Source organism: Leopardus geoffroyi, chromosome B4, assembly GCF_018350155.1.
Source record: "Leopardus geoffroyi isolate Oge1 chromosome B4, O.geoffroyi_Oge1_pat1.0, whole genome shotgun sequence".
NCBI lineage: Eukaryota > Metazoa > Chordata > Mammalia > Carnivora > Felidae > Leopardus > Leopardus geoffroyi.
In genome coordinates this window covers 77,012,551-77,039,072 of record NC_059341.1, presented here as the reverse complement: position 1 = coordinate 77,039,072, position 26,522 = coordinate 77,012,551, and the positions used below count along the sequence as shown (strand labels likewise).

The 26,522-nt window shown below is 45.4% G+C and overlaps 1 protein-coding gene across 3 annotated transcripts in view; it reads left to right on the top strand.

The window, feature by feature from the left end:
* Positions 1-324: 324 nt before the first annotated feature.
* FMNL3 (formin like 3) overlaps positions 325-26,522 on the top strand; it is a 53,919-nt gene continuing 27,721 nt past the window's right edge. For 2 of the 3 annotated variants that reach the window (XM_045465874.1, XM_045465871.1), the window contains exon 1: positions 326-749. In XM_045465874.1, coding sequence (XP_045321830.1) covers positions 624-749 — 126 coding nt within the window. In that variant the 5' untranslated portion in view covers positions 326-623. Of the gene's footprint in view, positions 750-26,522 lie in introns of all 3 variants that reach the window. The other variant, XM_045465872.1, reaches the window with a different exon arrangement.

Sequence of the window (26,522 nt, the reverse complement as noted above, 5' to 3'; positions counted from 1 at the left end):
GCATTTCCCGGATGTCCAAGCAGGCGCCTCACACCTTCAGCAGCCACGGTGATTCGATTCGTACCGGGGCCGCCAGGGCGCGCTAGGCGCCAGGCGCGAGGCCTCCCGGGGGCGGGAGGCGCTGCGATTGGCAGGTACGGCCGTCAATCAGGCGCGGGGGGGGCGGGGCGGGACGCCCGGGAGGCCTGTGGGCGGGAGGCGGGCCCTGCATGAATGGGGCGCGCGGCGCGCGGGCTGCAGTCAGCGCACGGGGGGGAAGCCGGAGTCTCAGCCGGGAGTGGGTGGGAGGAAGCGAGGGGGGGTGCAGGGAAGGGAAAGAGCGCGAGGGGGCGGGGAGGGGCAGCGGCAGGAGCGGCGCGCCGAGAGCGGCGAGGCGGCGGGTGTGAGCGAGAGCGGTGGCCGCCGTACGGGTCGCTTCGGTGCCGCTGTCCGCTGCGCTGCCTCCGCCCTCGCCGCGCGCCACCGCCTGCGGGACCCTGTGGAGCTCCCAGCGCCCCTCACGGGGCAGAGGAGTCGAGACTAGGGGAGCCGGCGCAGAGGGAGGAGCCGGGTCGGAGCTGCCGAGCCCAAGGCCCCCGGGCGTGGAGGTGGGGGGCTGAGGCCCCCGAGGGGGCCCCGCCGCGATGGGCAACCTGGAGAGCGCCGAGGGGGGCCCGGGCGAGCCGCCTTCAGTCTCGCTGCTGCCGCCGCCCGGCAAGATGCCGATGCCTGAGCCCTGTGAACTGGAAGAGAGGTTCGCCCTGGTGCTGGTGAGAGCTGAGCCCAGTCCCTTCCCCCTCTTACCGTCTCCGAGGTCCCAGCGCCCAGGGTAGGACTTTGCCCGGGTTCCCCCATCCGGCCCACCCCTTAAGGGGGGCGCTTCCGACAGACTCAGTGCCTTCTTGGCAACCTCTGAGCAGCCGCTGGCCGCCCGACAGCCCTGTCGGGGACCTCTCGACCGCGGCCTCAACCGCTGGACACTTCGGAGGAGGGGTCCTCAGCCTGGGACCTCCCCAGGATCCACGCTTCTCCCTCCTCCCAGTCCCCTTCTCTGCAACCCTCTCACTTCTCCCCACTTCCCCGACAGCCTTCCCGGGTCCCTGGAATTCTCACTTCTAAGTGCTGGTGCGGGGGAATTCAGAAACTTGGGGCCGGCCCCTTCCTCAGCTTAAGTCAGGGTTCTCGGACTGGGGAGACTGCCTCTCGTTAACATGGAGGCTTCCCAGGGAGTGGGTCCCACTTCTAGCCTAGACCAGATGTTTGGGGAGAGCGGTGGGGGGGACGGAGAGGGGGCTGGGAGCTCTTGAAGGGGGTGGAATAAAGAGTGATGCCATTCTACTTATTTTCAGAATGGCCTGCAGGCATCCTGCAAAGTTATAGTGGATTTGCCTAAAAGGCTGAACATGTGGATAAGCCATTTCACCAGTGTATTTTTCCAATTGAAACAATACACAAACTATCCCGCCTCCCTTTTTTTCTCCTTCTTTTTATGTTAAGCCCTGGTGGCTGGTTTGTGTTCTTTGCCTGTGCTTCTTTTTAGGCTTTATGTAGGTTCCCCAAAGACCTGTGTAGATGAATTTTAAGCTGACTTTGGGAATCTCCTTTGGTGTGGGAATTGGACATTGATGTCAATGGCCCTGTGGATAGAGAGGATCTGAGCTGGTATCACTGAGATGGAGCCAGAAAATATGTTGGAGGTAAAAATGAAGTTTTGGAGAAAGAAAGTGAACTAGGTGACAGAACATTTGCTAGGAGAGGTAAACCTTTGAGAAACTTGGGGAAATAGTTCCCAGTTCCTCAAAGAACTCTCTAAAGGGGTTAATGCTGCTGTTATTGTTGGTATGGCCTGAAGGGCCGACTTTGCCTTTGCCCATGCGGAGGGAATAGTTGTGGACTTAGCAGCCTTATTGGATTACATCTGCCTTGGAATAGGGAGATTAGATCTGTTGGCATCAGTGGGACTGTCTAGAGATCCTGGCCTCTCCGATGGTGGAGAGCCTGACATTAGCCCACTGGCACCACAGCCAGCTTAGAGGCATTCCAAGGGGAAGTGGTGTTACTGGCACCTCTCAGCCCATCAGGTCTGCAGAGGGCCAGAGGGATCTGGGCCACACATCCTGTGGCCCTCTGCATTTCCCCCAGCCTCCTCAAGGGGTTGGGTGAGTCAGTGATTACTAATATGCTGTGGCCAACTCAGAGGCTGAGGAGGAGAGATTGAGATTTGGTGCCCTTGAGAACAAGAGCTCAACTGTTGGGAGAACGAGTGGGAGGGAATCTGTACTCCAGTGGGGGTGTGAAACCCCCCCAGTGAGCTGACAGGAGGTAGTTACAGAAATTGGAGAGAAAGGGATGGTTTGAGGTGGACTGGGTGGGGAGCTGCCTTAGATAGGGGCTGCCAGGCTACCTGCCAGGTTGTAAGAGCTCAGAACCAGAGTCAGTCATGTCCTCACTGGAGCTTGGTTGACAAGTTTGTTTAGTTAGTTGGCAAATTGATGGCTTAATATCTACGAAATGCACATGGTGTCTTGATTACTAACCGGAGCACCCAAAGAGCACAGGTCAAGCCAGAGACAGGACCACCCACTTGCAAGTTATACTATCTGTATAAAGTTTTGATTTGTTTCGTCTTGGCTTTTGTTTTGGTCTTGTTTCTGTGTGCCTGAGCTGCTGCTGTTGGGGGGTTGGGACAGGGCAGGCCAGGGCTAGTTAGCCGTCTTATGGGAGGAGGGGATTTTACCTCACTTTTCCAACACAGGAAAATCATGCTTTCTTGGGAATTTGAGTTCTTCTCTGGGGGGCACTTAGAGAACTCTCTTTCCTCTGCTTCTGAAACATGCCCTTTTTTACTATCCTTCTTTCTACTATCCTACTGTTTGGGAACAGTACTGGCTGTTGGATACTTGAACCTAGAGCAAGCTCAGGTGTATTTCTTGAATAGTCAGGAGAAGCATATTGTAGTAGAAAAAGCAAGGGCTGTCTTAGTAACTGTCTTCACCTCTCTGAGCCTCATTTGTAAATTTTATAGATTTCCTTATCTAGAAAATGGGGTAATAATCTCTGTCCTGGTAGGTTTATGAGAATTAGATGAACCATGTATATAAGGCCCTTGGTACCCAGTAGGTACTCAATATAGATTAGCTTTTTTTTCTTGATTGTGAGTCAGACAAGTTGCTGCTTTCTTACTTTTTTCTTTCCCAGATTGTTAGCATCACTATGATTGATTTGGTTTATGAAAAAGCTATTTGGGAGTTTGTTGAAGTGTCTTGGTTAAGCGTATGGATGGATTTTCAAATCAAAGTAGGCTGAAATACTGGCCTCTCCACAGTCTCTAGTTAGAAAAGTGTTTGGACTTAAGCAAGTTGCTTAATATCTTTGAGTCCCAGTTTCTTATAAATGGAGATAATAAGAGTAATTGCCACATGAAGTTGCTTTGTGCATATAATGAAACGGGAAGTCAAGTACTTAGATAGCAGAGTCTGGCATCTACTATATGTTCAGTAAGTGGTAGCTTTTACATTTGTAGCTCCCAGCAGTGACTCAGATCTGAGATCACTGGTATTCCCAAAAAGGATTTTAAATTTAGAAATCTGATGAAACCAATTACCCTGTTCTGTGTAGCTAGACTCGGGATATGCCTTCTGCTGTCAGATGGAGGGCTTCCCCCAATTCCACTGTATCTGTGGAAACGTATCTGTGGAAACTCCCCCCTGAAAAGAACACTGGCTGGGAAAGTTGTATCATTGTGAGTCAAGACCACAGGCTCCCAGCTTTCTGGTGTAGACACATGATCTGACCCACAGCCTGTCAGCCGAGGTTGGAGAGCTCAAGGTCTGAGGCCATGAGATGATTTGTTCAGGACACTGGTGGCAAGAGTCCTAACCCAGCCCAGTGCCCTAATGCAAGGCTTCCCTACTGCTATGCTGGGATACTAATTCCCTTATCCCTGGGGGCAGCTGAGGTCCCTGATTGGTCACCTCTGATTGGGATTAGTTCTACCATTTATCCCATGTGCTGTACAAATAGTATTATTTTGTAGGTGTGCCCTAATATGAAAAATGGTTGTGAGTCTGTGTTATGCTGTTTCTTTGGGTTCCTTCCTTACCCACCCTGTCTGAACAGCAGCTCCTATTGAGTACTGACAAGTTTAGGGATGCTGCAGCTATTGGAGCTTCTCTATTAATACCAGAATGAGAACCTATCTCTGGTCTGATAAAGCCATAGTCTGTGTTTTGGTCCCAACTAGATTACTACCCAAGCTCAGTTTTGCACAAATTAGTATTCTGGCCAGTACTGGCCTTTGCTTAGATAGAGACGGGAGGCAGAGGGCTTTAAGAGCTTTGGAAGGATAGCCATCTGCCCTTGTGTTTGTACCCTCACTTTTCTCTTTGCTGACTTATTACAAACTTGAAACAGAGTCCAAAGGTTCTGACGCCAGAAAAAACCCTGGATATCCCTTAGGAGGAGGCTCTCAGGGCCTAAGGGTGGGGTTGTATGACAGAGCCTGTCCCTACCATGGGTCCTCCTCTCACATTTCCCTGGTGATGACTGATGGCTTGGGGTTTTGCTGTAAGTGTAGCATTGATGTGGGAGCTAAGCTAAGCTGGGTGCTAGTTGTCTAAGAGGCTTTGAGGGCCTCCTTTGACACAGAAGGGGGCTGGGAAAAACTTGGACTAAATATCAAGTTCCAAATGGCCATGGTGGAAATTTTTTTCCCAGCCCTGGGGATTGTGGTGAATTAGTTCGGGCTGGAATAGGACATGGGGGAGGGAAAGGACCCTTGACAGCAGCTGGTCAGAGGAACCCCTTGCTCAGAGACCCCACTGAGAAGACCTCAGGAGCCTGATTCCCTTGACCTTCCCATATGACCCTGCCTTAGACTGGGAGAAGTGTGTGGGGTGGGGGCATAGGACTGATGGAGTGGACTTCTTGTCATTTGGGAATGTTTTCTTTGCTCAGAGGGAGTTTCAGCTTTTTTTCTTTTTTCTCTTAAAGTAGTACTCATTCCCTGAGAAAAGTATGGGTGATTTAGAAAGGAGAAAAGATTAGAGATTTATATTGAAGAAAAACATCCACAGTTTCTCTAGTTCCTTTACCAAATGGAGCCAATGTGTTTTAAAACTTTTCATATTTTTCTCTGCATAAGGTTTTGTACAGTGTTGTAATATTGCTATGTATATATTTTTAATCCAGTCTGGGGTGGTGTTTTGTTTGTTTGTTTTGGAGGGGTGGTTGGCTTTGTTATTTCACTAGTTTTCCCAAGCTAGTCATTGTAAACATTTTTAAATGCTTGTACAGTGGTGCCTCAAGTGAATGTACCATTGTGTACTTAACTGTTCTATTGTTGGACATTTAAGTTGTTTGCTTCTGTTTGCCATCATAAACAATGCTGTGATGAACATCTTGGTGTACAAAACCTTTTCAATATTTAGAGTTTTCCTTAGGATAGAAATCCAAAATTGAACTCGCTAGGTGGTAGGATATAAAATTTTTCAGGTCCTAAATACATATTGCCAAATGTTTTTTAGAAAGGGAGTAATGCATGTGAGTATCCTCAAAGGGAGGGAGGAAGATTGAGAAAAGCTTCTTTTCTCCTGATTATGACAATAAGACATGATTGTTAAGCAAATGTAGAAGTTAAAAACATAACAAGTATAAACTGTGTAGAAAAGAATAAAGAAAAGAATTAAGGGGCACCTGAGTGGCTTAGTCGGTTAAGCGTCCAATTTCGGCTCAGGTCATGATCTCACAGTCTGTGAGTTCGGGCCCTGCGACGGGCTCTGTGCTGACAGCTCAGAGCCTGGAGCCTGCTTCAGATTCTGTGTCTCCCTCTCTTTCTGCCCCTCCCCCACTCACACTCTGTCTCTCAAAAATGAATAAATGTTAAAAAAAATTTTTTTTAATAAAAAAAATTAAAATCACCTGTAATCTCACCGTCTACTATTAACATTGTGATGTACTTATATATATTTTAACAATTGGGATTATACTATGAAAATTGTTTTGTAAACTGATTTTTATTTTACTATCTTAGGCATTTTCTCCTTTGTTTAAACATTCTTTAGTATTAATTATTTCATGGCTGGATAGTGTTCCATAGTACAGTACTTTCTTACTGCTTTATCTTATATTTCGCTTTTTTGCTACTATAAATAACACCGTGAAGACTATCCTGTGCATAAATATTTGTGTGCATCTCTGATTATTTAGGATAAATTGCTAGAAGTGTAATTATTGGGTCAAAGGGAATATGCTTTTTAAGGTCCTTTGAGAAATATGCTTCTAAAAAAGTTGTACTAGTTAGCTTTTTCACTGATAGCGTGCATCTCTCCCTTTCTTTGTAAGCTAAACATTACTGGATGTTTAATATTTTTAAAACTTTGCCAATTTCATTCATGAGAAATGGTGTCTTGTTTTACTTTGCATTTTTCTTTCAACATTTCGTCATAAGTGTTTTGGCCATCTTTTTGTGACCTTTGCTCTCTGTTGGGGATTTATTACATATACATATTTCTATGTAATAAATGTATACATTTCCACATTTTTATTATATAACTTTTTCACATATGAAAGAGCATATTATGTAAGATTAAAATAATAAAAAAAATGGACACTGGTGTATCTACTGTGGAGTTCTTGGAATTGCTTCCTGTCCCTTAATTTCTTCTCCCTGCTATTTTATCTGGGACGAAGAAACCCTTAGCTCGGGACTTGTTGGGTCTGGTACAAGTCTGCAGCTGGGATGGTCCAGGTGGCAGGCACACCAGTGTTTCAGAGCTCTGTCTGTGGGGAAACAGCCGCTACAGCTGGTGAGAACAGGAACTGGTCATGGTGGAAATAGCTAATCTTCAGTGAAGTGAAAAAAGAAGCCAAGGTGGAAAGGAAATGAGACCACAGACCCTCCCCTGCCCCTGAGGTCGCCTGGGAAGGCTGGTTGGAGCCAGGGCCCTGGTTCTGTGGTCAAGACCAGAGTTCCGCCCCAGAACTGACTGCGGCGGGCCCCGGGGACAGCAGCACTGGCTGCCTGAAGTCGGTGTGTTAACTGGTCGGCCAGGCTGGTCACCTCCTTTCTGGGGAAGCATTTTTCCCAAGTCTGAGCTGAGCTGAAGCAGTGCCAGGGAAAGGCCGGGGGTTCATTCCAGTTCGGAAATGCACTTCAGAGAAGAGGAAGGACCTTTTCCTTTGAAGATAAGAGAGGGTGCTGTCTCCACACAGCCCTCCCACCCCCAGCTCTTTGCTGGGTACTTTAGGGCTCCCCCTTTGGATAGCACCAGTTGGGAATTTAAGGGGTTTGTGTCATCCATGAAGAAGTGTGTTGCAGAATAGAGATGAGATGAACAGCTAGAATTCCTGGGTTCCCAGTTCCAGTCTCTCTTTTGCCTCCCTCAGCAAAGCCACATCTTTGTATGTTGTTTTCCTTCCACAAGGGAGAATGAATCACCCAAGAAAGATGTGGAGCTGTCAAGCTGCCTCTCTGTCCTTGAGATACTCTGGTTTTCTTTCCCTCCCACCCTGCTGTCTACTCTTTTTATCTTTCAGAATCCTCCTCTTTCCAGATTCTCTCACCTTTTCTGTCTTTCATCCCCTCGCAACAAAGTTGTGGGTTGGGAGTTTCTGTGTGGGGTAGGAGAGGAACTGGATAGGGGTTTTTGGAAGTACCTTTCCCCTCACCCCCAGATTTACCAATTTGCATATTTCTCTCAGTTTATGAAGTACTCTGAGATCCTTAATGTGTTGCAAATAATATTCAGCACCAAAAAGGGCTGGCAGAATTATTTACATGATGAATTTTGCCAGTAGAGGAAGGGTTTAGGGTGTTTACAATGTGATGGCTCAGTTCTTGTCCTTATCTCTTCCTCCTATCCCCTCCTCATCTCTTACCACCTTCCCAACCCCATCCAGAGTTGGGCTGGTAGCCTTGCCTCTGGTTCCCTAGAAGCATTAACAGAGCTGGTATACTCTTTTTTCCCTACTTGCTCATCGACCCAAGTCTAGACTAGAGAATGCCATACCCTCCTCCAGTCGCCCAGTGCTTCTTGAAGTAGGAGCTAGGGATGAGCCTTGTGTTTGGTACTTCAGGAGATGGTTATCTTGTTTTAAGAACTGCTTACCTGAAGCTTAGAGTAGAGTTAGTTTCTGCTCAGTTTTTACAGGCTTCCTAGCAGGGAGCTGGGAAGCCAATCCCTAGATCTTCCCAAGTGTTTCTCATGAAACTTTTTAAAAAGCATCTATTCTGGGTGGAAGTAGCTGGCTTGAGACTTTTGCTGGCTCTTGCTGATTATTGGAAAGGAAGAGCATCAGTTTTGGAATCAGAAAACTTTTTGTTTTTCAAGTTTTTATTTAAATTCCAGTCACTTAACATACGGTGTGGAGTCAGAAGACATAGGTTCTGATCCCACTTTATTTATTTTTTAAATATTTATTTTGAGAGAGAGGGAGTGCACTTGCATGCATGCAGAGTGGGGGAGAGCAGAGAGAGAGAGAGACAGAGAGAATCCCAAGCAGTCAGCACTGTCAGCACAGAGCCTGACTCTGGGCTTGATCCCATGAACTGTGAGATCATGACCTGAGCCAAGATCAAGAGTTGGACGCTTAACCAACTGAGTCACCCAGGCACCCCTCTGATCCTACTTTATAGCTTTTTTCCCTCAGCTGAATGACCTGAAGCTGAAAGCCTATAACATTTCTGAGCAAATTTCATTCTTTATGAAATGGGTAATGATAGTACCTATCTTACAGGGTTTGATGGATATTTACAGTAGAAAACATAGTAAAAATACTTTGTAACCTATAACGGTTCTACCAGGAAATGTTTGTGTCATATACATTGCCCACTACACCAACTTCTGTTCCCAATAAATAAAAGTGGTTGTCAAGTGTGGGAGGTGTGATCCCAGAAGGGAGTTTTTGGAAACAAGTGGGGATATTTTGGTTATCACACTAACTGGGTGGTGCTATTGGCACTTTGTGCCTGAGGGTCAGGGATGGTAACTATCCTACAGTGTTTGGGTCAGTCAAGCACAGTAAAGAATGATCCTGTCCACATGCTGATAGCACCCTCACTGAGAATCCTCATCTACTAATCTGTACCTCCATTGCCTTGTGTCTCACTTGGGGATGAAGCTTCAGATGCAGCGAAAGTGAAGGCACAACCATAGTTTTTGGTATTTTCTTGATTTTCCCTGTTATGCCCTCAGGCAAGAAGTGGACTTCTTTTGTAACTTCTGTCTTTAGGTTTAAGGCCTGATTCCCTGATGCCCTCTGTGCTTTGGGCCCTACCCTAAAACTTACCAAGGAGCAGTGTGGGGTATGCATACTCCACTGCTGACCTTTACCCACCCCAGATAGCTCCTTAAGCCAGGGTAAAAATTCTTTTAGGTTGGGAATATGTATGAGAGATCTTTCAGCAATGCTTCTGAATCTTTTGGGTAACAGGCCCTGTTTCGAATCTGATTAGACGTGTGACCCCTGGTTCTCCCTGCCCTAATGCATATGTGCACACACAATATTTTGGGGGGTTAAAGCTTATTCTTGGATCTGCTTAGGAATCTCTGGCTTTGAGCCTAGAGTAATGGGAAGGTAGAGCTGAGTGAGTACAAGATACAAGTACTCTTGATGTTTTGTAAGGAGAAGCCCTGGTTATCAGGTCAGATGAAATGACGTCTCTTGGTGGTGGTTCCAAACAAGAGAGCTTGATCAAACTTGGCTGACTCCCATTCAGAGGGAGATATTCTGGCCCCTGGACATTTTGACTTAATTTTGATTAAGGACACTGTGTGGTGGGGTCTGCCCTTTTGAGCTACACCTTCAACCTCCAGGAACATCTAGGTAGGGATGACAGGATGTACTTTGATAAACCAGGGGAACCAGTGGCATCCTTGCAGGGAGACCCAAAGGTTAGCTCATATCCTGTGTTTGGAGGTAGTGCCATATAGGCCTAAATTCTCTGGGAATATCCAGGCAGTCGGCTTCCCAGGGTGTGCCTGAGAGGGAACTGTGAACAACCAGTCTCTAGCAGTTAAATCCTCTTGCTTTCTACCTTACAACAGCTACTGCTACTGCTACTACTAGAAGACTTGTAAATGACCTGTATGTTTTTTGGCTGCTTGGAATATTTCATAGTAAAATCTTTGAAGAAAAATTCAGATCTTTTAAGGGCCTTATTATGAAAAAAAGTGTTTTTTTTAAGACAGCATTAAAAACATTTTCTTCTGGGTAGAGTCTCCCATCTCATCCTCATAGGAATAGATCAGTTTCTGGTTTCCACCAAATGCCTCAATTTAACTTGCATAGGTTAAGGAAAGAGAATTAACATTTGTTGGGTATATGCCACATGTTTTACATGCATTATGTCAGTTAACTTGTCAACAACTCTGTGGGGCATTTATTTCACTTCTATTTTACAGGTGATGAAACCAAGGCTCAGAGCAGTTAACTAACCTGGAGAAGGTCTCTACTTAAATGTCATTTACTTAGAGAGGACTTCAGCAAAAATTTTTAGTTAGTTTTTTTTTTTTTTGTTCATGTTGAAAGGACTGCTAGAAATACAACTTTTAAAACATGCTTAATCTTTTATTGTATACATAGATTTGTTTAATGCATAGAAACATGTCTGGAAGGATACAAATAGAGCTAAGAAGAGTGGTTATCTCTGGGATGGAAGGAGGGAACCATATTGGAAGGAACAGGAAAGTCAAAGGGAATTTAATTTACCTTTATCTACAGTGTTTACATTTTTTACAAGGAGAATGTACTTATGTGTTACTTATGTAATTAAAAGTTCAAGGAAAGGAAAAAAAATTCTTAATCTCACTAGAAGTCAAGAAAATGAACATTTAAAATATACATTTTTTATGCTAATCATCTAGCGAAATTTCAGAGATTGATAATGTCTGTGGTTGTCTTTAATAGTACAGTAATACACTATTAATGGTAGGGTAACTTAGTAGAGGCATTTTAGAGGGCATTTTATAGTGTCTATCAATTTCAAATGTGCATACCCTTTAACCAGGCCATCTTCTAGGAAACCATCCTACAGAACTGTTTACACATGTACATGAAGGTACATGTAAAGAATCCTCAGGGCTGCATTGTTTAACAGTAAAAAACTGGGAACAACCCAATGGTCTATTTTGTGGTCAAATCTGTTTCTCTTCCATTCACCTAGTTACTTAAGGCAAATGCTGGGAGTCATCCTTAATTTTTTCCTTCTCCCTTTCCCATACCCTATCAGCAAGGCCTGCTGATTCCATTTCTAAAAATATGGCTCAGATCTACCCATTCTCTCTATCTCTACTGCCACTGCCTCAGTCCAAGCAATATCAGCTCTTACTTGTATCATATCCAACCAACTGGCCTCCCAACTTCCCCTATTGCCCCTTTCTCCATCCCCCTATTCATTCTTCATAAAGCAGCCAAATTTAAAGTCTAAATCACATAGCATCTTTCCCCTGCTTAAAACCTTTAATGGCTTCCTTTTGTACAATAGAAAAAAAGCAAACTTCTGGCATTGGCCCTTAAGATTTGTACATTGTTTGGTCCTGCTGACCTCTTTGACCTCACTCACCCTCCTGTTTACCAAGCTCCATGTTAGCCTTCTTTCATTTCAGTACAAGCTCCTTTCTGTCTCAGGGCCTTTGCACAAGCTGTTTCCTCTTCTGGAATGCCTCTGGATCTCCAAATGACTTGATCCAGCATATACCTCAGGTCTCAGTTAAAAAACAAAAATACCGCCTATTAAAAAAAAAAAAAGCCACCTCTCAGAGAGGCTTCCTTCACTTATTATTCTCTATCTTAGCATCTTACTAATTTTTTGTATTGTTTTTTTATTTTTAAATTATTTGTTGATTACTTTTTATTATCTGTCTCCTGAGCCTGTTGACTCCATGAGGGTGGAGACTTTATGTATGCTTATCACTGTACAGCCAAATAACTGGCCCTGGGTAGGCACTCAGTAAATGGCTGTGGCTGATGGGAATCTCCAAGCTGTGTGTGTTTGTGTGTAAATATAATCATCTAAAAGAGCAATTAAAAGAAGACTGTGTATAATGCTTTATAAGTCGCATATGTTTATATGTAAACATATAGAAAAAAGGCCTGGAAGAGTCAACACCAAACTGTCAATTGTGGTGACCCTTGGAGGGGAATGGATAGAGTTGGAGGCTGAACAGTGACTTATTTTTTATTCTGTAAGCTTTTGATTTGATTGAAAAAAAAATTTTTTTTATAATACGTACTTGTGCATTTATTCCTCCTCTGAGGCAAAAGGGGGAAAAATAGGGGAGGAGTACTCAACTTTTATTGCAAAGTAGAAAGCTCCTCCTTCTTATTCTCTGCACTAAGGCAAAAGAAGAGCGTAAGAGAAAGGACACCAGTGGGGTCAGCAACTGGCCGCACCCCATTCCCTGCCCTGTGCTGAGCTGGCACTAGTTTTTAGAGTAGAAAGAATCCAGGAGATGCTCTTCTGCCCTGAGGCTGTATTTTAAATTCTTTAATGCCATCTTGATCTTGGTCCCTAGATGTAGCCAGCTTGTGTATTTTTAGCCTCTTTTATTTCTAGGACAGTGAAAGCTGCAGCTCCAGCCTTAGCAGAGCTGTAGCAGGTGAAATCAGCAAAGAGAATAAATGTGAGCCCTGGACTTCACTGCAGGTAAGTTTCTCAAAGTCAAGTCAGTTTAGCAGCCCTGACCCCCATGGAAGCCACATTCTCTAGATTCTTGTCTCCCAGGAATACAGATAGCTAATCATTTTCTTAGCTAACATTTCCTGAGTACTGATGGGGTGCCAGGCACGGTGCAAAGCTCTCCACACATCATCTCATTTAGTCATCACAATTGTATGAAATAGTTATTATTATCTCCATTTTATAGATGAGGAAGCTGAGGACCAGGGAGGCTCACTTAGGATCACACAGTTAGTAAGTGATAAAGTCAGGAGTTGAATCCAAGCAGTCTGATTCCAAGCCCATGTTCTAAACTATGGTTTTCTTCTCTTTCCAGAGTCAGCCCCTTGTCCTCAGTGCTGCTTTGGAGGGGATTGTGTAGATTAAGGCAGAATATAAGGGAAATTCCAGAACAAGTTTTCCTCTGCTAAGAGGTGTGGTGGGAAGATTTGGACTTGGGAATCAGCTAGACTTATCCCACCAGGACATGGGCTATTCAAGTGTTTGGTTTTGGTTTTCGTTTTTGGGGGGATTTTTGCTTTGTTTTTTACTCACTATGTGCCAGCGATATCATTGGGTATATGCTGGTGGTGAAAAAACAAGCATCACCTCTGCCTTCGTGGAATTTAGAGGGAAAGACAGATATTAAGCAAATAAATACTTAATTGCAAATTATGATAATGTGCTTAGAGGCAAAGAACAAGTCGTTAGGAGAGTGCATAACAAAGACTCCCCCTAAATAAGAAAATGTGTCTTAGGTGCCTGCTATAAACATAGCACTTTCCTGAGTACTTCAGAGAATTCCAAAGAAATAGAAGACAATGATCACTATCCAAGTTGGAGAGACAAAATATATACTTAGAACTGTACTTTGAATAAGTGTGTGTCATCAGATTGTCTACAAGACTCTTTGTGTACCTCAGTTGTCTTATCCATAACATGTGCATCTGGTCACATGCATTTGTGAAGGCCAAATGAGATCGTGAGGTGATGGGGTCACACAGTTACAAGTACAGAAGGATTGGAGAGTTAGGGAAGGATCGGTGTGGCAGAGGATTGCTAACCAGGCAGTACTCTAAGAAGGACAGGGACTTCCAGTCAGGTCAAAAGGTGACAGGTGTGGATCAGGAGTTAGGAGGCTGTTCTAGGCCAGAGCAGATGGGAGGAGATTAAAGAGATTAAAAAGGAAGAACGAGCTAGCCATGTGAGGGGCAGCCAGGAGCTCTGCTGCTGGGACAGAGGAGCCTAGTTACAGACAGAGGCTGAGCTTGGATCAGGATGGATGATGGGCAGTTCACAGAGTTTTGTCGGAAGAGTCCCTGATTGGTGGAAAAGGCTGTGGAGGCCTTCTTGCCTAGGCTTTCAGTGGGGAATAGAGATTAGTTGGTAAGTGGTCCATAGCCATTCATGGGTTTGCTCTTTAAACTGAACGATTGAAATATAGGAGAAATGAATGGTGACTCAGTCCTTATAGGTTACAAAATCAGAATAATTTCATGTAAATATCACTGGATAGAGGATGATCCATATGTTACCCCTGAACTGCAGAAGTCCAAAAATTTAGAAGATTCCATTTCTAGTCACCAGGTTTTGGGCATTCTTTCCTTTGCCAAATCTCTCTTACCTTCTTTTAGTATGAAATCTTATCTTGCACTAAATAGTTTATATTATTAACAATGTCTTGTTCACAGTAAGTGCTCAATAAATGTAGCTCATTGTATAGTAACAGTATCTAGTGTTTGTGAGCCGCTTTCTACCTCCTAGTGTTTTCTTGCACACTATTGGGGTGGAAGGTAGAAGGATGGTACCATACCCTCTTCCAGCTAGTCATCCAGGCCAGATGCCTGGGAGTCACTCTAGGCTACTGTTCCTCTCACCTTCTCTCCATATGTACTGCCAGGCCATAGTTGGTCCTCATCAGTTACCTGGTCTGTTGTAACAGATTCCTTAGTGGTCTCTCAACCCCAGTCTTGCAGACCTACCTGCCCTGACCCCTCACATAGCCATATGTAAAGACCTCGGGGAAGGGTTTTCTAGGAAGAGAGAACAATCTGTGCAAAACCAGAGAGTGGGAAACAGTTCTGCACAGTTGAGGACCTGCAGGAACATCAGATTGGTTTACAAGAATGCTGGAGAGAGGTGAGCAGGGCCTAGGTCACGGGGGACCTTGTCAGCCTTGGTAAGGAGTTTGGATATCAATTGTAGAGGGAGTGACCTGATCTGCTTTATAATGTTAAGAGTTCACTATGGCTGTTGTGTGGAGAGTCCCGGAATCTGGCTCCCCTCTGGGCAGCGTGGTGGCCTGAGTGATACCAGGCTCCTCACTCGACTTTGCCCAGCAGAGTGATCATGCCCTCTGTCCTTTCAGGTTTGACTGGTGCCCAGTCCTCACTCCTATACCCGCCCTCAGGCCAGAAAGGGCAGTGCCTGTGTTAAGCTGGCCTCAGTGTTTGGCGTGCCTGCCAGTGGCCTGAGCCTATAATTTGGCGGGTTGGCTGGTTACAAAAATAAAAAGTGCGACCTATAACTAAAGCTGAGTGGATTCAGTAAAGAGGGAGCTTTTAATTTGCAGAGGTCCTGGGCTGTATTTAAGTGGAGGAGAAATGTGTCTCCTCCCTAGGAGCTGCTCCATTTTCTCCCTTTAGTACCTGCTCTGGGGAGGGTTGGGGTTTGGGGGTCTGGGGGGGTGAGCTGTGCAAAACTTTAGGGGGATATTTGGAAGGGATGTAAGTGTCCAACAACAGGTTTGATGGGGCTTCCTGCAAAGGCAATATTATTCAGTCTTCTTATGTAGCCCACTGGGATAGAAGTAGAGTTTTTAAATGATTTATTTGTTTATTCATTCATTCAGTCAGTCAGTCATTCAACAAAGTTTATTGAGTGCTCTGTATCTTAGATACTAGGGATACCATAGTAAATGAGAGAGACAAACTTGCCTGGCAGAGTTCATGCTGTTGGTGTGAACAATAAACAAATGTATAGGTATGCAGTATAAGGTTAGGTAGCAGTGAGTGCCATGGAGAAAAAGAAGGTAAGAAGAGTTATAGGGGCAATATTTTAGATAAGGTGGCAAGGCACTTTTGGGGGATGAGGTATAAGAGAAAGTGAAGGACTACTTTCTGTAGACTCTGGATCCCAGCTCCTGAGGGAGTGTGTCTCAAGAAGGGGGCTCCCTCTGGCAGCACAGCGAGTCTGGACAAGGGTCAGATTAGCATTCATCTGGAGGCACAGCTGGTTCCTAGCCCCAGGTGGGTCCCTGTCAGAGCCTGTGGTCGTCTCTTTCCCCAATCCACTTGTCAGAGCCGTTCGCAGGGCTGGGCAGGGTCTTCACTGATTGTAAATAGTTACTTGTCTTTCAAGGGCTCCTCAGGCCTGATTCTCAAGATTTCCTCAAGTCATTCTGTGTGTTCTTAGCCAATGGAAGAATAAGAAATTTGACCTAGGAAACTGCAGGGAGTTCAGGGATTCCTTTTGCCTGCTCAGCCAGGCCTTTTGCAAGAGCTTTTGGGCTCAATGAATCTGGATTTGACCCCTGGTTCTGCCAGTTATTATCTCTGTGACCTTGGGCCAGGGCCTTAACTTCCTTGAGCCTTAGTTTCTTTATATAATCAGGATAATAATACTTAACTTCTAGGGATTTTGTGAGGATTAAATAACATATTAAAGGATCCAGGGCAGTGTCTGGGATACTGGGTGCTTAATAAATTTTAAGTAGAAATATTCTAAGACCACTAACCTCATAAAGTAAGGGATTTAGTATTAAGGAGCCCAATAAGAATATTCAAGAAGTATGAATTATTGTTGATGGGTAGGGATTGGTTTTATGTACCTCAAGTGGTAAAATCACTGAACTGCCCACCACACGGTAGCCACCTTGCTTTACCACTTGACGACGTTGGCCTTGTCATGACCTATCCAAAGGCCTTAGGATCTCTAGGAACTGGCATAGCCCTTGACCTGCCCTTTAGCACATTTCATTTCTTATACAGCCATGGAAGGATCAGACTTTAAGAGCCTTCTGGACTGGGGCATTTAGCAAGGCCAGAACAGTTAGCATAAGCCCGCCCAGGTCCAGACGTGTGCTCCTGGGACAGTACTGAACCCTGGGGTGGTAGGGGCCACTCATATGTGGGTTCATTTGTAGATTGGAGATCACATACTCCCCTCCCCTCAGTGGCAGCCTTAGAGTGAGGCCCATACAATGTTCTAGAATGGATGGATGAGAGCTAACTGGGGAAGAGTGTCTTTGTTTAAACCTTCTGTGTCCAGAATATGCTTGAGCCCCTTACTTTGGACAGGCTTCTCGTTTGTGGTTGTGGTTATTTTGTTTTTACTCACTGCTCAGCGGAATCAGCATCACACAAGCACTCATTATCCTCAGGCCCTGGCAGTCAGGGCACTTGGTGAATCCCTTGTAAAGTGCTCACGTCTGCAGATTATTTTCCAATGCATCTGGCATGAGTTCCAGAATGATGGTCCAATAGCAGCTATTACTCGCTCCCTTTGGGTTGGCTAATTACTGCTGGCATCATGGGTGACTAAGGAAGTAAGAATCTGTGCTTTTATGGGACAACTGGTCCTGGTGAGCTCCCAAGGCATTTACTTGTCATTTCCCCAGAATATTCTTGTTAAAAGTTTTGAGCATAAGCTCAGGAGGTGTGAGGGGTAGCCAGCTAGACAGTGTCTAGTGGCATTTGGCTTTTCCATTGATTCTTTCCAAGAATTGTAAAGAAATCATCTAGGACCTGTTGCTGCAGATGCCCAGGGAAATATCAAGATGGTGTCATAACATTATAAAAATACTACCAGCTGCTTCCAATTGTCTTGGAAGCAAGAGGGCAGGCAGCTTAGTCCATCCTTATTCTGTGGCAAGGCAGGCAAAGATTCCCGTCAGTACTCTGGAGGGCCTCTGAGGCTGTGAACTGAGAATGGTTAAGGTGTCATCTTCCCTGCCTGGAGAGGGGAGAAGGACACAATGCTAGCCCTCAGAGATTTGCTGAGTGCAGCCTAGCCTTCATTCACTCAGTAAGCATTTATTGAGCACTTAAAATTATGTTAAGTGTTAAGAAAAGTAAAGATGACTAAGACCATGTCTGCCCCCAGGAGTTCAGTCTAGAGGGGGAGACAAACACACTAAACATATAATTGCAGTATACGGCTTGGGAAGTGCAATGGTATAGATAATGCAGGAGCATCTGGGGAGCACAGAGGAGAGGTGGGGCTCAGGGAATGCTGCCTGTGGGAGGAAATCTATGCTGGCTAAAGGGATAATTAGGAGTTGGAGAGAAGTGTAGGAGAGAAAGCATTCTAGGTAGAGGAGACAGCATGAACAGAGGCAGCATAGTGAGGCAGAGCAGATGGGTTGAGAATCCTCATGCAGCCACTTGAAGTCATTGAATTGTAAGGTGTCAGGCAGAGTGGTGGGAAAGAAGACAAGAGTCGTAAGGAGGTTTTGAATGCCGTGCGGAAGAGACTATACTTCCTACTTTTTGTACAGAGTGGCATGGTCAGATTTTGAGTTGTGGGTAGGTCAGTCTGGCAGCCATGGGTGGGAATCAGAATTGGAGGTGGGCCGCCGAGTGGGAGGCCTTGGTAGTGGAGTGATGGCAGTGGGATTCTGAACCAGGGCTGGTATGTGTGATGGAGACCGTGGGACAGACTCGATAGATAGTTACCAAAATGAAATTTGGGGGACTTGGGGTGCCTGGGTGGCTCAGTTGGTTGAGTGTCTGACTCTTGATTTTGGCCCAGGTCATGATCTTAGGGTTGTGGGATCAAGCCCCAGGTCAGGCTCTGTGCTGGGCATGGTGCCTGCTTGAGATTCTCTCCCTCCCTCTCTCCCTACCCACCCCCCCACAAATTGAGGGGACTTGACAATTGATTAGATTTGACATTGGGAAGATGGAGATGAGGGACAAGGGAGGAATTCAGGATGACACCGGGTTTCTAGCTTGCTAGGTTAGCTAGATGGAGGTTCCACTGGTTAAGAACATAGGAGAGAAGATAACATAGAAGGAAAAGTGATAAGGCCAGTGTGAGACACATGAAGTTGAAGAGCCTGTGGAAGTCCAGGTGGAATGTCTAATGGACTGTTGGATATTTAAAGCTGAAACTCAAAGGAGAAGTCTAGGATGGAAATAAGTATTTGACAGTCATCTGTGTCTACTGGTCAAGTAAAATTGGGCCTGAAACATTTTCATGCCTTTCTCTGTATCCCCACAGACAGCACAGCCCTTTAAGTGACTGGGAGGGACAACAACTAGGACATATTCACTATCACAAGGAGAGGACAGACTCGCTAGGAAGAGTGGTTAGTTGAAGGGGCCAAAAATAGAGATTTGTGGTAGAAATCAGACCTCAGGTTTGCACACTACTGGTTTAACCTGAGGAAGTCAGGAGACAATGGGGAAGTGATTTGAGATAAGGTGGAACACTAAAGTCAGCTTAGCAAAATCTCCAGAAAGTTAGAGGAATTGTTCCAGATCACTCAGCAGGGTGCCTTAGTCAGTGACGCATTTGTGTCTCCCTGAATTCTGGTCCCAGCTTTCCTGTGAATCCCCTGGGTGACCGATGGTGTCTCGGTCTTATCTTTCAAAGGGGAGTGTGTGCAACTGCTTTAACCTAGAGAATTAAGAAACGTATAAATAGATATATTAACCTATACTGTTCCACTCTATATAGTCTCACTTTTATGTATTTAAAAAAATTGTTTTAAATTTATTTTTTAATGTTTATTAATTTTTGAGAGATAGAGAGATGGACAGAACACAAGCAGGGGAGGGGCAGAGAGAGAGAGGGAGACACAGAATCTGAAGCAGGCTCCAGGCTCCAAGCCTGTCAGCACAGAGCCCGATGCGGGTTTCGAACCCACAAGCCATGAGATCATGACCTGAGCCGAAATTGGATACTCAACTGACTGAGCACCCCGGTGCCCCCCCACTTTTATGTATTATAAAGCTATGAAATTGTATTTTGAATGGGTGCTTAGAAGTTAACTCCTGGAGCTGCTCATCCCAGTTACTGTTTACAGAGCTCTTCTCCTGGGCCAGGCACCATGCAAAATCCTTTTCATTTATTCATTCATCCCTTCATTTAATTCTTATAAGAAGTAGATACTATAATCTACGTTTTATAGGTGAAGAAACTTAGGTTCAAAGAAATTTAATAACTTTTCCACTGTCTCATAAAAAGTACCAGGATTCCATCTAGGTCATCCCCGATTTCAAAGCCCACGCTGTTATCTGTAGCACTCTGAGTGTTTATTTATTTTTTAAATGTTCATGTATATATTTAGAGAGGGGGAAAGGGGCAGAGAGAGAGAGGGAGAGAGATCCCAAGCAGGCTCTGTGCTGCCAGGGTAGATAGAGCCCGATGCGGAGCTTGATCCCACGAACCGTGAGGTCGTGACCTGAGCTGAAATCAAGAGTCGGATGCTTAACTGACCGAGCCACCCAGGTGCTCCAATAGCACTCTGAATGTTTTAAATGCCATTCATATATGAGGGAACTGTCACCACGTGGTATCCAAGAAGGCAGTTCCCTTGTCTCTTTGCGCTGTGTGGTCTCCTTCTTACTCTGAGACAGAAGTCTTGAACTTTAGGCGTCTGGCACACGTACCTTGTTTAGCTGGTTTTACCCCAGTCACGCTGGCCAGGGAAGCAGTGTTTAATAATCAACCAAAGCCAGTCAGACAAATCCAGGTGGACCTTCCCAAGTTAGAATGGAGATTTATATTTATTCATTTTTTTGGTAAAGAGATGGCAAGGCATGGTAGAAAAAGCCATCCTGGCAAAAGTTATGTTGGAGGCCACATATCTGGATTGGAATCTGAGTTTTGCCATGTTCTGTGTGATCTTCAGCCAGTTGGTTTCAGCTTCTTAATTCTCTCACCAATTAAACAGGCATAACATTTACCTCCAGTGGTTATTGAAGGTGGTAAGGGAGATTATGTGAGAAAAGTGCCTGGCATGCAAGAGGTGCTCAGTAACATTCTTCTCCCCATCTGTGGCCCTGAGTGAATATGGCAGTTAGGATGCCAGACATCGCAAGAAGCAGAGAAGATTCAAGATCTCTTTGGGTCATGGGGTAGGAACTCTCAGAAGGCTTCTGAGAGATGTTGTGTTTTGTTTTTGTGTGTGTGTGTGTTTTTTTCCTAGCTGGACAGTCAAATGAGATGTAAAAAATCTGGGGCACTCAAAGGTGCAATTGGGGTGTGGGCACCTACGGCACCTCTGTCAAGCTCTGGCCTTAAAGGCATTAGGGGGACAATGTTGGGAAGACAGCTTCGATCAAGAGCATACCGGAGTCGTTATTGTTCCTCCCCCCCGAAGCACTGAGGACAGACCCCCATTTGAGAGCAATTGAGAAAGCAAGGAGAGACAGAAGACTTGTAGTGCCTCTCCCCAGCTCATAGGACTTGTGACAAATGTGTGCCCTTGTTGGGCCTCAGTTTATCCTTCCATAAAGCAGGAGTCATGCCCCTCCCACATACAGTCTGGAAGTAGGAAGGGATTCATTAAGTTTTATGGTTTGGTAATAAGCTCCTGGATTTATAATGAGACTCCTGGAAAGCCGGAGCCGGGTCCGTCGCCAGTGTACTGGGTGAGATGGAGTGCTGCCCCCAGCTGGCCTCCGCTGTCCACGTGGGTGGCCCACCGTACCTATTAAACTTGTTCTGGGTGCCACACATTTTTGTTTAAGAAAAGCGTGTTCAAAGCAAAGTCCATGCCCTCATGGAGTTTACAATGTAGTTTGGGAAATAACACAGAATGTGAAAGGTGAATAACAATATGGGAGAGAAGTGGTTTTTCCATGACATCTTGTAGTTGAAGGATCTAGCACAGTACCTGGCCTAGGGTAGATGTTTATCAATTGCAATTTCCCCTTTCTTTGTAAATATGTAGGAGTTATCACAAAGGAACACATGTCTTCCAGTTGGCACAGTGTGTGATAACATAGAGGACACTAGAGTTGTTGAAGGTGTGACTGAATATGATTGTCAATGGGAGGTGAAGGGCAAAAAACCTCAAGGAAGTTCAGACGAAGGAGTGTGAAATCTGGGTGGTTTGGGGGAGGTTCCATGAGGAAGGTTGATTGTATTGATCCTGAAGGATGCGTACAATTTGAAAAGGCACAGAGAAGGGCTAATGTAATTCATTGTCTCATTGTGTGAGGTTACAAACTCAGGCTTTGGAGTCAGACCTGGGTCCAGATCCCAGCCCCACCACATACTTGCTCTGTGAACTGGGGCAAGTTCCACAGCCCTTCCAAGCCTTTGCTAACTCGCCTATAAAATGGGAATAATGCAGGGTGCCTGGGTGGCTCATTTGGTTGAGGGTTGACTCTTGGTTTTGGCTCAGGTCATGATTTCATGTTTCGTGAGCCTGCATCGGGCTCCGTGCTGACAGTGTGGAGCCTGCTTGGGATTCCGCCCCCCTCTTGCTCACTTGCTCTCTGCCCCTCCCCTGCTCACTCTCCTCTCAAAATATTTTTTTTTAAATGGGAAAAATGCTAGTCCCAACTTCATAGAGTTGTTGTGAGACTTAAGTGAGATAATTCATATATAGTTCTTACCACAGTTCTGTGAATCAATGTTAGCTTTTGTCATTATTACTGTTTTCATTTTAATAGTAGTATCATTATTATCCTATTCATAGCCACCTACTTACCTTAGCTCCTAAGACCCTTTATGTTCTGGCTGTTCCCTGCCTACTGTAATTTCCTCCTATACACCATCATTTCATTATGGCAAATCACTTAGGGACTTCTGGACTTTTTATGATGTTTTGTGCTTCCAGGTCATGGAGATGCTGTTTCCTTGCCTAGAATATCACCATCTTCCCCTCTTTCATTGCCTTTTCCTGAGTCCTTCCTGCTTGATGTTTAAGACTAAATCCTATAGAATCTCTTCCAGGAAACCTTCCTTGGTCACTCTCTCCAGTTAGACGTTGCCTCCCTGGGCTCCTACAGCCCATGTGCAGCTTTTCACAGTAGTGCTGCCTACACTCACCCTCGTTTGCTTATCTACCTTGCCCTTTGGATGTAAACTTCCTGAATATAGGGGTCCTGCCCTATTTATTTTTATATTCCCAGCTCCTAGCTTAGTGCTTGGCATATAGTTGTTTTCCAGCTAAATGTTGAATAAAAAACCCAAACAAACAAACCAACCAACAAACAAAAAACGTAACTAGCATTATATGTAACATTTACTATCTAGGTTCTGATTTAAATGCTTTACATATGTTAACTTATTTAATCATCATAGCAACCCTATGAAGTAGATACTATTTTTACCTCCATTTTATAGATGAGGAATCTGCATCTCATAGAGATTAAATAATTCTCTCAAGGCCACATAACTGGTAAGTGGTAGAACCAGGATTCATGCCAGGACAGTGTGGCTCATCATTCACTGCTTTAACCACGCTCTGAGGTTGTGATAGGATATTTATTGGATGTCCAAGAAAGGGTGAGGAGATATTAGCCATAAATCACAGCTCTATGAATACATTTTTTTTTATATAACTTTTTTTTTTTTTTCAACGTTTATTTATTTTTGGGACAGAGAGAGACAGAGCATGAACGGGGGAGGGGCAGAGAGAGAGGGAGACACAGAATCGGAAACAGGCTCCAGGCTCTGAGCCATCAGCCCAGAGCCCGATGCGGGGCTCGAACTCACGGACCGTGAGATCGTGACCTGGCTGAAGTCGGACGCTCAACCGACTGCGCCACCCAGGCGCCCCACTATGAATACGTTTTTAAAGGCATTAGTAAATGTGTGGAGACACTGTTGGGGTGGTGGTGGGTAACCTTCCCACTTTCACTTATGAAAGATTTGCTAGAAAAGGTGGGATTTCACCTGTTCTTAATAGAAGAAGAGGCTTGGCTGACAGTTTGGAATGATCTCTCTAGGGTGTCATGGAGCAGAACACTTAAATCTAGGAAGAAGAAGAGTATATGTATGGGGAAATTGAAGTTGCCCAGTCTTTATAGAGCACCTACTACAGTGGTAAACAACCTGGTAGTGATCCCTCTGGTGGTGATCCCTGTGCTCAGGAGCCTGTGGTCTAGCAGGCTGTAAGAAGATGAGTCTAATTATAGAGAAAGGCAGGGAAATGACTCAGATTTATGACATGAACTGAAAGACAGAGTTTAAACTCAGCATGAGGAGTGGGAGCTTGCTGAGAGAGCTGCAGCATATAAAGAAAGTGATTTGTGTTACAGTAGATAAGGCAGATTATAGGAGAGAGAACCCGGAAGTAGAAAGGGCAGTAGTGAGAAGTTGGATAATCCCCTCCAAAAATTACCAAGGGCCAAAAAAGAAGTTGGTGGTAGAGAGGTAGTAGCAGGATCAGTTACTTATTAAGCACCTGCACATGATTCAAAAAAGGAAAAGGCAGGGTGCCTGGGTGGCTCAGTTGGTTAAGCATTGGACTCTTGATGTCATCTCAGGTCGTGATCTCATGGTTGTGGGATGGGGCGCTGCACTGGGCTTTGCACTGAGTGTGGAACCTGCTTGGAATTCTCTCTCTGGCTCTCCCTTGCTCACGCTCTCTCTCTCTCTCAAAATAAATAAATAAACATTAAAAAAAAAAAAAAACAAAAAAGGAAAAGGCATAATGCCTACCCTCAAGAAATTCATGTTCTAGTTGTGAGTAGAGGGAACACACACATGAAAGACACTATATGGAACACATTTAATTTGTGCTGAGGTCCATGATATCAGTGACCAGGTATTTTCTTTCTTGTTGCTTCACCCATCTGGACTTCATTTCCAAGGTCACGTCATGGTCCAGAGTAGTTGTTGAAGTTCTAACCATTACCTCTGCATTTCAACCAGCTGGAAGCAGAAAGGAGAAAAGAAGAGTATGCTCCCTCCTTTTAATGACAGCTCTCAGAAATCATACACACTACTTCTGTTTATGTCCCACAGGTCACATAGCTATACCTAAATGCAAAGGAAGATGAGAAATATATCAATGCTGGGCTGCCAACTGCTCAACTGAAATTTGGAGATTCATTACTAAGGAACATGAGGAGAAGAAGTTGGGGCATAGCAAGCAGGTCTCTGCCATATCGTTTTTCACATATGATTATGCTTTGGAGCTCAGAAGAGGGGCTGATTATTTTAGGCTGGGTGGTCACGGAGCTGATGGATTTTGAGTCAGTAAGAGGCAGGGATTCAGGAGATTGGGGAAGCATCAGTTACAAGCAACTCCAACTATAAGCAAGAGTGGCTGTTCCAGAAGAGGACAAGGCTGGTCAGAGATGCCAGAGCCAACCCAGGCAGAATCCCACCTCTGAATCTCTTTCTTATTTTAAGATGTTAAGAGCAGCATGCCAAAGTTCAGGTTTTCTTTTGTGAATGATAAGAAGTGAGAGAAGATATCTTGTTTGAGAAGAGACATGGTTTATCTTATGTTGCTGAGAAGTTGAGAAATTTCATCCATGTGCAGGTTGGAGGAGAAGGAGGGCTGAAAGTAGGGATGCTAGCTGGAAGGTTATCCCAGAGGGTCAGGAGTAAACAATAAGGGCCTATCTGATGATGATAGTGGGAATGGAAGGGAAGGTATGGATGAGAGGCCCTGGGAGGGATGTGCGTTGAGTCTCGGTAAGTAACAGGCTGTGGTCTGGGGAGAGAGAGGAAAATACCCTTTGTGGGATGTAAGTATTGTGTCCTCTGAGAGGTAGCGCTGCCTATCAGGGCTCCCCAGGCAGGAGGGCAGAATATCATGAGGAGAAGGGGGCACCTTGGCTGTCCACAGGGAGAATGTGAGGCTCTCTGTCTCAAGCCTCCTTAGCTTTGGAAATCTAGCTGCCCCCAGCAGAATAGTTTCCATTCTGCGTAACTGGGGAGTGTGTGGGTCTGGCTAACCGCGAGGAGGGGCTGAGGAGCCAGCAGACAGATCAAGTTGCTGTGGCAGTAGCTTTTTAGCTAGGGCCTGGGGGCTCTGTTGGGAAGAGCTAACATGAGTTCCCCTACGTGAGCTTGTGTGCTCCTTGACCGAATAGGCCATAAGGGATGTCCTCAGCTGGCGTCTGGAGGCCAGGTTACCTGACATCAGGTGTGAGGCCAACAGTGTGGCAGAGGTGGAATTGGGGATTTGCTGGCATTCGGGACGTGGCCAACTTCCTTTGCCTTCCAGGGTCGAATCTAAAGGTCCTCCAGGGTTAGGAAGAGGCCTTGGGGGTACGGTTATATATGGAAAAAGCTACCTCTTTGATTGATGCTGGCCTTTTAGGGCCTCTCCTTCCTCTGACTTCCCTGGTGTGAGTTGCAGAGCTCAGCCTGAGACATCTGGTGAACCCATCTCTTTTTCCTCCAGGCTGCCCAGGGACTTGGCCCATAACTGCTCAGCAAGTCATTTCTGGTTATAGAGTCATCAGTGACCACAGAAGCACGTTCTCCAGTCAGGGCTCCAAGTCTGTGAAAGCTGGCCTTCCCCTGGCAGCTCATCCCCAGAGCGATAGCTCCAAGGAAACAAAACCAGAAAGCTATACCTACCCAGTACAAACATTTAGTCGAGGAGCACCTACTTTTCTGATGTCCTCTGTCGTGAGGTGCCCCAGCAAATTTCCCCTAAGTGTGATAGGGCAGCTCGGGCCTAGAGGAAGCCGTGTGTGGCTAGAGATGTGTTGCATGTCTGCAGCCTGAGCTCCCTGCAGGAGCTTGCAGCCCGAGGGCAATGAGGAACAGAGGTGAACTGCACTCCTGAGGCAGCACCAGGGCTGGAGGCCTAGAATGCACCTCTTCTTATCCTCGAATTCTCCCATGTGCAGGGGGCTGAGTGAAGCATTCACCCCCACCTCTCCCTGCAGCCAAGTGTCCCAAATCCATCTTGTGATTGCTTTTCTGCCACAGGACACGGTTCTTCTCCCAGAACCTT